This window comes from Dreissena polymorpha, chromosome 1 (assembly GCF_020536995.1).
Source record: "Dreissena polymorpha isolate Duluth1 chromosome 1, UMN_Dpol_1.0, whole genome shotgun sequence".
In the NCBI taxonomy this organism is placed as follows: Eukaryota; Metazoa; Mollusca; class Bivalvia; order Myida; family Dreissenidae; genus Dreissena; species Dreissena polymorpha.
The window spans coordinates 52,794,894-52,807,153 of NC_068355.1; the positions used below are offsets into that span (position 1 = coordinate 52,794,894).

The window sequence follows — 12,260 nt, forward strand, 5'->3', positions numbered from 1 at the left end:
TAATAATAATATTTAGCCTTTATTTCTGATAACTGGGTCACCCTACACATTTCTAAACACACCAGTGACTTAACGATACATAGACCAATATGGAAATTGTAAAATTGTGTCACTTAAACACAGTTGTAAACCTTAATTGCATTTTTTTAAAGTGAAACTTTACTTCGGTTTTATAAATCAGCGGTATATTTCATGTTTAACCGCATAAACCAGACACATCTTTGATTATAATTTGATGTAACAGCCCTATGAAATGTCATTGTGCTTAAATTCAGAGTTTTGTTATTAGAAAAGCATAATCTTACATGTCTAAACACAATTTTCGACTAATTCGTTCTTGATGTCATGTGTATTTAAACAATATTTTCGTAGTAAAACATATACACGACGTCATGGCGAAACGGACTACGCTTTGACCTCGTCAGCCCCCTGTGAACCATATCTTGGACAAGTTTGAAAATGGTTTCAGTTGGTTTAAAAACATGGCCACCAGGGGGCTGGGCATTTTTCCTGATATGGCTTGAGTAAAAACTTGTTACCACTCTTAGTCACATTTATTGTCCAAGCTTCAAAACACTTGATCAGAACATTTGTTTTAATTATATATTGGATCAGTTCAAAAATAGTTTTAGTCTGTTGAAAAACATGGCCACCAGGGGTACCGGTATGTGAATTTATCCTTATTTGGCTATAGTACAACCTTGTTAGCACTCTAAAAGTTACATTTATAGTTCAATCGTCATGAAACTTTGTCAGAACATGTGGTCTAATAATATCTTGGGGCTGCACTGAGCAGGTCAGTTCCTTTGTATCTCAGGTGAGTGACTTTGGGCCTTTCAGGCCCAATAGTTTTATTTACCAATAATGTGAACCTTGTGGAGGTGTATTACACATTGTTTAAATGTCAAGGTCACACTAAAGGTGAATTATAAAACCTGTTAGCTTGGATCAGCTTGTTAAATAATTACAAGCATTATTGACAATTGGCTCAACATGTTGCCGGCAGGCACATCATCTCATCTTGGCTTGTGGTCCTTTCTTGGACCAGCTTCCTCCAGGCATCAGGCATCTCGGTTCTGGGCGAGTCTCCAGCTGCCCCCATGTTTGCTCATCTTCATCCAGGTCAATGCGCCAGGCGTTTCCAGGCCGCCCTCTCTTCCTTTTCCATTAGGGCTTCTAGGCGAGAGATTGCTTTGTCGTATTGGATGAAGCTTTCGAAGAGTGTGGCCATCACCAACGTCTCTGAAGGATGTTTTCTTAAAAAGGCTGCTGCTTTGTTCTTCTTCATGATTCTTTGTTGGAGATCTTGTATGGCCAGCAGATCTTGACGATCTTCCTGAGGCAGGTGTTTATGAAAACCTGTGTTTTCTTTATGGTGGTGACAGTGGTTCTCCAGGTCTCTGTTCCATAGTGGAGTAGTGGCTTCACAATGGTATTGAAGAGCCAAATTTTTGGTGGTGATGCCAAGTGTGCTGGATCCCCAGATGTTCTCAATCTGGTGGATGGCTGCTCTTGCTTTACCGATGCAGGTTCTGATATCTGCATCTGTTCCTCCATGGTTGTCCAGAATGCTGCCAAGATAGGTAACAGGCACCTACTTGAAGAAAATTGTTGACCATGACAGGCAGTTATTTAATAAGAACAGCCCTCACATTAGCTCATACATATGTCTGAGGGAACAAAACATACTGGTTATTACAGGCACATCATGAATCAAACACATTTTGTTCCAAGCTGTATAATAAAGTATTTCATTCCCTCAACGTCTTTTTTTTCCATTTCTCAGTAACTGCATCAGACATTAAAATATATAATTTACCAGATACTCCACTCTTCAACATTTTGGTACTTGTTCTTTTTTAACAGTCCCAATCCATCCATGTTACCCACTAAACTTGGACTGAAACTTTATTTAAACTTCAAATAATTTAAATGAGATAGATTTTTTTCTGTATTGTAATTAATTAGTTTTTACTTTTTTGTCTTAAACTATACTGTATGGTCTATTGCATACATACATTTGCATATTTATAACACTTTATATTTCAAGTAGATTTATTTCAAAACAATTAAGAAGGCATGTTATGCATGCATTGATTTAAATCTTATATAAATAATAATGAATAAACATGTCTACTCTAAACTTGTATTTCTATGTAATGCAAAAACAAATACACATACAACCCTGCTTTAGTGTAAAATAAGATGTTTCATGTACCCAAATAAAAATGTGTCCATAGGACATGTTTGCCCCCACATAACGCTTTTGTCTGAAAACTCCACTAATATTGGAAAAACTAATTACAAATATAAATGTGCGCTGGATCACACACTGGTGAATATGTTTATGAGCTTTCAGCCCTCTAATAGCAAAACTTCTTTGGTTATGCGCACAAAAAGTTAAAAAAGGTGTTATTTTTTCAAAAAAAAAGGCAAGAAGTCTGGTGGTGTAATACTATCCTAACTAAAATATAAAGGTGTGAAACTTCCAATGCTGGACAATGTGTTATTAAATTGCAAAATTAAAGCTCTCCATATCAGCAGTACCTTTTGAGTTTTGGGCCACACAAGTTAAACAAGAGCGCCAGAAAGGCCCAAAGTCGCACACCTGAGATTCAAAGGAACTGACCTGCTCTGTGCAGCCCAAGATGTCATTAGAACAAAATGTTCTTACCAACTTTCATGACTAGTGAACACCCTGGCAGCCACGTTTTTCAACAGACCAGAACCATTTTCATACACATCCAAGATATCATTTAAACAAATATACTGACAAACTTTCATGAAGATTCATAAGTCCAAAATATCATTGGGACAAATCTTCTGACAAAGTTTCATGATGGTCGTACAAAAATTATGGCTTCTATCTTCATGAAATTTGGTCAGAAGATTGGTTTCAATGATATCTTGGATGATTTTGAAAATGGTTACATTTGCTTGAAAAACATGGCTGCCAAGGGGCAGGGCATTTTTCCTTACATGGCTATATATGGCTATAGTAAAATCTTGTTAACACTCTAGAGGCCACAGTTATTGTTTGATCTTCATAAAACTTGGTCAGAAGATTCATCCCAATAATATCTTGGACGAGTTCGAAAATGATGCCAGTTTGTTGAAAAATATGGCTGCCAGGGGGCAGGGCATTTTTCCTTATATGGCTTTAGTAAAACCTTGTTAACACTCTAGAGGCGGCATTTATTTTTTGATCTTCATGAAACTTGATCAGAAGATTTGTCCCACTGATATCTTGGATGAGTTCAAAAATGGTAACCTTTGCTTGAAAAACATGGCTGCCAAGGGGCTGGGCACTTTTCCCTATATGGCTATTGTAAAACCTTGTTAACACTTTAGAGGCCACATTTATTGTCAAATCTTAATGAAATATAGTCAGAAGATTTGTCTTAATGATATCTTGGATGAGTTCGAAAATGGTTATGTTGCTTGAAAAACATGGCCGCCAAGGGGCGGGGCATTTTTCCTTATATTGCTATATAAGGCTATAGTAAAATCTTGTTAACACTCTTGAGGCCACATTTTTAGTCCGATCTTCATGAAACTCGGTCAGAAGATTCATCCCAGTAATATCTTGGACGAGTTCAAAAATGATGCCGGTTGGTTGAAAAACATGGCCACCACGGGGACGGGGCTTTTTTCCTTATATGGCTTTACTTAAACCTTGTTAACACTCTAGAGGTCACATTTATTTTCCGATCATCATGAAACTTGGTCAGAAGATTTGTCCCAATGATAACTTGGATGAGTTCGAAAATGGTTTTGGTTGCTTTAAAAACATTGCCACAAGGGGCGGGGCATTTTTCCTCACATGGCTATTTATGGCTATAGTAAAAACCTTGTTAACACTCTAGAGGCCACATTTATTGTCCAATCTTCATGACATTTGTTCAGAAGATTGGTCTCAATGATATCTTGAATGAGTTCGAAAATAATTATGTTTGCTTGAAAAAAATGGCTTCCAAAGGGAGGGGCATTTTTCCTTATATGGCTATAGTAAAATCTTGTTAACACTCTAGAGGCCACATTTACTGTCCAATCTTCATGAAACTTGGTCAGAAGATTCATCCCCATAATATCTTGGAAGAGTTCAAAAATGATGCCGGTTGGTTAAAAACCATGGCTGCCAGGGGACGGGGCATTTTTCCTTATATGGCTATAGTAAAACCTTGTTAACACTCTAGAGGCCACATTTATTTTCCGATCTTCGCGAAACTTGGTCAGAAGATTTGTCCCAATAATATCTTGTTATCTCAGGTGAGCGACTTTGGGCTTTTCAGCCCCTCTTGTTTGACCTAGTTTTTGACCCAGCATGACTTAGTTTCGAACTCTGTCGAGGTATCAATAGGACAAATGTTCTGACCAAATTTCATGAAGATTAGACAATAAATGTGGCCTCTAGAGTGTTCACAAGGCAAAATGTTGACGACAGATGACAGACAAAAAGCGATCACAAAAGCTCACCATGAGCACGTTGTGCTCAGGTGAGCTAAAAATGTAGTTATTTTTTTCTATGAAAAGGGGCTGCAAATCTGGTTGTGTCAAAAATATCAGGGCCAAAATATGGTGGAACTTTAGTTAACATGCTGATCATTATGTTTAAGCCCCCAAGCAGCAATAATTTTTTAGTTATAACCAACAGAAGTGAAAATTATATTTTTTTCATATAAAAAGGGGCCAAAACTCTAGTTGTGTTGAATATCTGCTAAACCTAAAATATAGAGGTGCGCTGGTTCACATGCTGGTTAATATATTCGTCAAGTTTCAGCCCTGTTTGTAAAGTAGCAGCAATACTTTTGAGTAACAAGCAACACAGTTTCAAAAGTTTTAAAAATGTAACGTAATATTTGCTTAAAAAGAGGCAGCAACCCCAATTATGTAGAAAATATCCAAACCAAGCGCGAGTTTAGAATAGAATAAAACCTATTTATTTAAGCTTGATAGCATAGAAAGCCTTAGGTTTATTTGAAATGCTCTCAAGTCCGTTTTTAGGGAGTAGAACCAGTACTTGGTGTGAATGTGGAAATATAAAGAACGCTCCCACAGTGGGGATCGAACCAGTGACCTCCAGATGGCTAGGCGGGAACCCTATCCACTACACCACTGCAACCTCTTAAAGGATGATACTTTATGTTTTGCAAAATTTATTCACTCTAGCATCAAATTGTTTCTGATTTGCGTGCCACAAAAAAAAAATGGGAAGGATGGAAAGCTGGATAGAACAAGGGCAAATCTATTCCCTCCTCCCCTCATAAACTTGGGACATACAAATTGATGTCTGCCAAAAATCTGGAAGGTGAATGCTATGTGCTCATTTTAAGGTGACGACTTTGGTCTCTCTTTAATTTGAAATTCTTACTAACAGAAGAACACATATAACAATTTATGATACATGTAAAAAACGCGAGTTGTCATAAATGCAGCAGTGGGGTAAGTTATTTTGATAGCAGTAATTATTATTATTATTGGGGCAACGTGGTTTTAATGATTTACGTAAACATATACATGTATTTAAATATGATTTGCTTTCAGTCTAAATTATAACATGGCACATATATTATTTTCATTGATATTAAAATATTTCAAAATGATGTTTTGTAATGCAAACAAATTATAGACTTTAAAAATTTAAATCACAAAACATAATGACAGTATTTCCTGATGAAAGTCCATTCCCAATAAACAAAGAAAGCTTTGCTCTGGGAAAACGGGGCTTAATGCATAAGAGTACAATTTTGCCCCAGATTAGCCTGTACAGTCTGCACAGGCAAAATAGTGAGGACCCTTTCCACCTAGACCAGATTTTCGTTTAGAAAAGACTTCCTTTAAACAAAAGAATTCCATGAAAGCGGAATTAAAAGTCCGCACAGGCTTAACAAGGATGACACTTAGCACACATGCATTAAGCCATATTTTCACGTAGCGCGGCTCTTGTATGTCTGTTGTGAGGTTCAAGACATCAGGTGGCCTCCATGCTGGAAAACGAGTCCTCATCATCAAAGTCCCACACCTAAAACACAAATAGTGGGAATTTACATAATGAAAACAGTCACAAAATGCAGTACATTTTGTAAAAAATAAAAGCGCTTCTTATTTGCCACATTTAAAACATGAAACAGTGGTTTTTACAAGGAATACTGTATTGTCTTTAAATTTTTCTCTTCAGTAATATGTGATTTTTTTCCTTTGGATCTTTGTGCCAACTGGGTATTAGTATTTTTGTGAACAATTTCTTATTCTATGCTGCTTATTCACCACATTTTGAATAAGTTAGATATGAAACATTCGTTTCCACAAGGAATATTGTACATGAATCGTTTCCTCATTACTAGTAATAAGTTGCCATTTGCCCAAGGATGTAAGTGCCTACTGGCCCCCATACCTCAGACTGCACAGTCTCCTGCATTACTGTAATGTAACTCAGCCTGTACCGTCCATGCAGTCTCCTGGTGCATGGCAGTTACATAGCTCAGCTTGCGCAGTCTCCTGGTGCATTACGGTTATGTAACTCAGCCTGCGCAGTCTCCTTGTGCATGGCAGTTACATACCTCAGCCTGCAAAGTCTCCTGGTGCATGGCAGTTACATACCTCAGCCTGCGCAGTCTCCTGGTGCATGGCAGTTACATACCTCAGCCTGCGCAGTCTCCTTGTGCATGGCAGTTACATACCTCAGCCTGCACAGTCTCCTGGTGCATGGCAGTTACATACCTCAGCCTGCACAGTCTCCTGGTGCATGGCAGTTACATACCTCAGCCTGCGCAGTCTCCTGATGCATGGCAGTTACATACCTCAGCCTTCGCAGTTTCCTGGTGCATGGCAGTTACATACCTCAGCCTGTGCAGTCTCCTGGTGCATGGCAGTCACATACCTTAGCCTGCGCAGTCTCCTGGTGCATGACAGTTACATACCTCAGCCTGCGCAGTCTCCTGGTGAACGGCAGTTACCTACCTCAGCCTGCGCAGTCTCCTGGTGCATGGACATTACATACCTTAGCCTGCGCAGTCTCCTTGTGCATGGCAGTTACATACCTCAGTCTGCACAGTCTCCTTGTGCATGGCAGTTACATACCTCAGCCTGCACAGTCTCCTGGTGCATGGCAGTTACATACCTAAGCCTGCGCAGTCTCCTTGTGCATGGCAGTTACATACCTCAGCCTGCACAGTCTCCTGGTGCATGGCAGTTACATACCTCAGCCTGCGCAGTCTTCTTGTGCATGGCAGTAACATACCTCAGCCTGCGCAGTCTCCTGGTGCATGGCAGTAACATACCTCAGCCTGCGCAGTCTCCTGGTGCATGACAGTTACACACCTCAGCCTGTGCAGTCTCCTAGTGTATGGCAGTTACATACCTTAGCCTGCGCAGTCTCCTGGTGCATGACAGTTACTTACCTCAGCCTGCGCAGTCTCCTGGTGATGGACATTACATACCTCAGCCTGCGCAGTCTCCTTGTGCATGGCAGTTACATACCTCAGCCTGCGCAGTCTCCTTGTGCATGGCAGTTACATACCTCAGCCTGTGCAGTCTCCTTGTGCATGGCAGTAATATACCTCAGCCTGCGCAGTCTCCTTGTGCATGGCAGTTACATACCTCAGCCTGCGCAGTCTCCTAGTGCATGGCAGTTACATACCATAGCCTGCGCAGTCTCCTGGTGCATGACAATTACTTACCTCAGCCTGCGCAGTCTCCTGGTGCATGGCAGTGAGCCCAGTCAGGTCCTCCAGGTAGTGGGGCTCATTGAACGCCTTGAGCAGGAACTCAAACCCTTCACTGCGGAACACCTCTATTACCTGACACCACACAGACAGAACAGCAATTTATCAGTGGCGGAGCCTCGTTCTGGGAAAACTGGGCTTAATTAAGGTGCATAAAGTGTTCTCCCAGAGTAGCCTCTGCCTTCAGTCAGCACAGACTAATCAGGGAAAACACTTTCAGATTTTAGGAATTTTTTTTGTTTAAAGAAGTCTCTTTTTAGCAAAAATTATGTTTAGGCGGAAAGTGTCGTCCCTTATTAGCCTGTGCGGAATGCACAGGGACGACACTTAACACACATGCATTATGTCAAGATTCCCCAGGATGACGCTCACTTTATCTGCAGAGGAACTTTGATCACCTTGCATTTTTAGTGTCCAAGGATTTAAAATAAATGGAGCATATTTGTTTAATTCGGTAGATTATCCATTTCAATTCACTGGTGATGAGAGAAAGTAATATTTTATATATTAGTCAGGATATTTATTTATAGCAATCATGAGTGAATAAAAATCGATTATCTACCCAAAACCAACACAATTTTCTTTCTTATCAATGTTTTTTCCTCTTGTTTTACCGTTTATATACATATAAGAAGAGTTAAACAGGGAAATTTAACTAACAAATGATGAAAAAACTACATTATATCACAGTAAAACATTGAAATTATCGATACTTTCATTGACCTTTTTAACCATACAGTGAAGTATCATTTATAATTTCCTATGAACCACGGGAAAGTATTTAATAAATTGCTTATAGAATGCAACGAAGTGTACCATGATACGGCAATAAAGGAAGCAATTACCAAACACAGATCACTCCACAAATGAAATGAAATCTATTACATTATGCGACCATGTATCATTATTTACCACTCACATGTAAACCCATAATTAGTCAACTCAGTCCATTACTGACAAGTATGTTCAGGTCAAATCACTTTGATCATGATCAAACAATACTTTTCAAAAGCTGATACAAAATTGTCCAATGTTTATTACTATTTTTGGTTGTGCCATAGAAAAACACACAAAATGTCATCAGTATTTTTCACATATTTTGGTTTCTTTAAACATGCATTTATAACCCAAACAATAAAAGCTGACATTTCAAGATTAAAGTTTTATTTTATAAAACTTGTGTGTGTAATAACTTTTAGAGAGTATTTAAACCCTTTCCCCCATAAGAAGCAAAGTGAAAATTGCTTTTGCAACTAGAATAAAACCAGAACAGCCTGCGAGTAACTCGCAGTCTGTTCAGGTTTTATGCTGTTTGCTGCTCATCATTATCTAAGGGTTGGCAATGAAGCCTTTAAAACTTGAATATAGTAAGGAAGATCTTTAATTAAATTTAACTCTCTAAGCGACCGTAAATGTGCCAAAATACGTATTTGAGTGGGAAAGGGTTAAAAGCGTTCTCAGACTTATTAGATTCAAACATCCTAGTATCTTCCCTGATTAGCCTGCGGGGACTGCCCAGGCTAATCTGGGATAACACTTTATGCACATGAAATAAGCCAACAACTAGCACATTACAATCCTAGAACCCTTACCTTATGTGAACAGGCTGTACATTTGTCGAAGGCTCGACTGGCTGGAAGTATCTGCTGGAACCTGGACAGGAAACCTCGTATCTTGTAAATACAAACAAGATCTAATGAGCCGCATTCTTTAACAAGAGCACCGCATAACAGGTGCCACGCTTGGCTGTGGGTGCATTTTTGAAGACTTGAAAGCTTGTCAGATTTTTTTTTTTAAGAGGTCATTTAAGAGGTCACAGTGACCTTGACCTTTGAACAAGAGTGACCTTAATATGGGTGTGGCGTATAGAACTCATCAAGGTGCAGCTACATATGAAGTTTCAAAGTTGTAGCTGGAAGCTTTTTGATTGTAGAGCCAATGTTAAAAACCTTGACAAAATGTTAAGGTTTTAGCACGACGCAGACGACGGACACGACACGAAGAGCTGGCTATGACAATACCTCGGATTTTCTCCGAAAACAGCCGAGCTAAAAACTGGGCTGAATGCATGTCCGTACAATGTCGTTACATATTAGCCTGTGAAGTCCACACAGGCTAATCAGGGACAACACTTTCGGCCCAGAATAGATTTTGGTTTAAAAGAGACTTTCTTTAACATAAAAATTCTATTAAAGTGGAAACTGTTGTCCCTGATTAGCCTGTGTAAACTGCATAGGCTAATCTGCAATGACACTGTATGCACATGCATTAAGAGAAATGTTCCCATAATGCGGCCCTAATTGTGTTATAGCTTAAAGAAGTATGACATTCATATTTGTAATTGAATATATGCTACAGGAATTCTAGATGATGAATCGTCTACCAAAGAGCTGAAAGACTACCTGGCCCATCAGTGGCCCTTAGGCATTTATATGATAGAATAAAGTCTAAGGAGTTGGTCACATTTTAAAGTGTTTGACTTGTGGTACTAAGTGCTGAAATAAGTGAAGGTTATTTTAATCAGCAATTCGAATATTGGCGTTAACGTAACAGCACCAAGCTCACTGGCACATAGGTCATTTTTGACCTGGTGACTTAAAAAAAATAGAATGTGTCTTCTTTTCCTCTCATATTACCACTATACCAATTTGCATACTTGAAGGTCAAAGCTTTCTCAAAAATAGAGGTAATTTCCTGTTACAAGACCCTGTAACCTTGACCTTTGAGCTGGTTATCTCAAAATCGATAGAAATCTTCCCTTTTTCAAAAGTAATAAATGATCTTAGGTCAAAGTATTATAAATACATATTGCAATAACAAATGTACAGTGACAAGCCCCTATGACCTTGACCTTTGACCTTGAAATAAATAGACATCTTCGTTCCCTCCCAAATAACCATCATATCTATGTGCAAGCTTACAGAACAAAGCTTTCTCTAGAGATTGCCCAAAAACGAATGGTCGACGGACCTACAGACCTATTGATGGACTTGCGCATGTAAAGTAATATACCCCTCCTTCTTCAAAGAGGACCATTACTAAAAAAACAAAAAATTAACCTTTTCAAAGCTCAAATAATATTAAACAAAAAATAATAATTTCTTATATTGTCATGTAAAAGCTTTTGATTGTAAAGCATATAAACTGTGATAAAATTTGCATGTAACTTGTAAACTCTGGACAATGTGGAGTCAGATGCCCTCAACCAATATAACATATTGACAAGGAAAATACAATATTTTGAATGAAAAAAAAGAAGAAAAAAAGTCCCTTACTTGGTGAGGTACCAGCCCCAAGGGGCAGTCAGTGTCTGACCCTGTATCAGTGTCCCCAGTGTCAGCAGGGGCACAGCCCCTTTCCGGGTGTTGAAGCACGGAGACTAGAAGCTCGACCGCAAACGCGCTTGCAATGAATGACATGCCAGGCCGTGACACTGTGCACTGCTGGTCCAGAGTTCGGTCCCTTGTAGACTAAAGTGAATAATGTAACAGCGAAAATATGGGTGTCTAAAAAATTGGGACACATTTTTATTTATTTTTGCCTTAAAAATAGGATGTCCAAAAAAATTAAGGGTACGAAAACTTAAGTAATTACAGTAAGAGGATTTTAGTAGAATCTTCATTTTGCTATAAATATATTATATTCTCAATACACTAACAGAACTTCATCTTGATGCCTTAAGGAAGCATGTTAAGACTATTCATATTGCTTTAATAATAGATTTTCTGTCAGTGACCTTACATAATGACCCCACGGTTAAGAGAATTGGATAGTAACCTAATATAACAACCCTAGCTCAAGACATGACTGGGTGAAAAACTGAGCACTGCTGGACTGAATGTTTGGTCCTTTGTAGCCTTTTAAAAAATGTGGGTTTAGTATGATTGTCAGTTTTTTATGAATATGGTATATATTTTAGAATTTAATGGTATATTAATAATTCAGGAACACCCATACAATTTAGGTACTCAGTTTTGATATTAAATCAAATTTATCAATTCTTATTGTCAAAAACAAACTCTTACAGGTCTTTCAGATTATAACTCAGTTGTATTTTATGCACAATCAGTGAATTTATAAAAATTATTTGGAAATTTATTCTGGAAAGATACGGAATGAGATTCCCTGTAAAAATGCTTTTAGCTTTTATTCACACCTTAAAACACAATAATATATTATATCCAGGGATCATATTTTTTTCGGTTTTGTCGGTCCTAGACCGATTGGGGTCATTAAAGACCGATTGAAAATCCCAAACAGTCGGTCCGATTCTGTTTGCTATTAAAATTCCCATGTCATGAAATCGATTACACAGTGTACATGCTAACACATCCTAATGACATTCTTATCTCGATTAGGTGTGATAACCATTCGCTGAAGTCTCTAAACCGGTCAAGACCGGTTTATTGCGTGTCAGACCAGGAATCAAAAGCTTGTGAACAGCGGATTAAAAACGCATCCGAAAAGACGCGTCTGAATGCACGCGCTGTAACTAAACAAAACATGCCGATACATTTTCCACCAGCGTAATAATCC

General features: G+C 38.6%; 1 protein-coding gene across 3 annotated transcripts in view; it reads right to left on the reverse strand.

Annotated features, from left to right (window-relative positions):
• Positions 1-4,924: 4,924 nt before the first annotated feature.
• The window catches only part of LOC127880971 (ubiquitin-like modifier-activating enzyme ATG7), a 40,648-nt gene continuing 33,312 nt past the window's right edge, over positions 4,925-12,260 (reverse strand). For all 3 annotated transcript variants that reach the window (XM_052428514.1, XM_052428492.1, XM_052428503.1), the window contains exons 16-19: positions 11,000-11,194; positions 9,317-9,397; positions 7,680-7,799; positions 4,925-6,022 (exon numbers count right to left, since the gene is read on the reverse strand). In XM_052428514.1, coding sequence (XP_052284474.1) covers positions 5,972-6,022; positions 7,680-7,799; positions 9,317-9,397; positions 11,000-11,194 — 447 coding nt within the window. In that variant the 3' untranslated portion in view covers positions 4,925-5,971. The remainder of the gene's footprint in view (positions 6,023-7,679; positions 7,800-9,316; positions 9,398-10,999; positions 11,195-12,260) is intronic.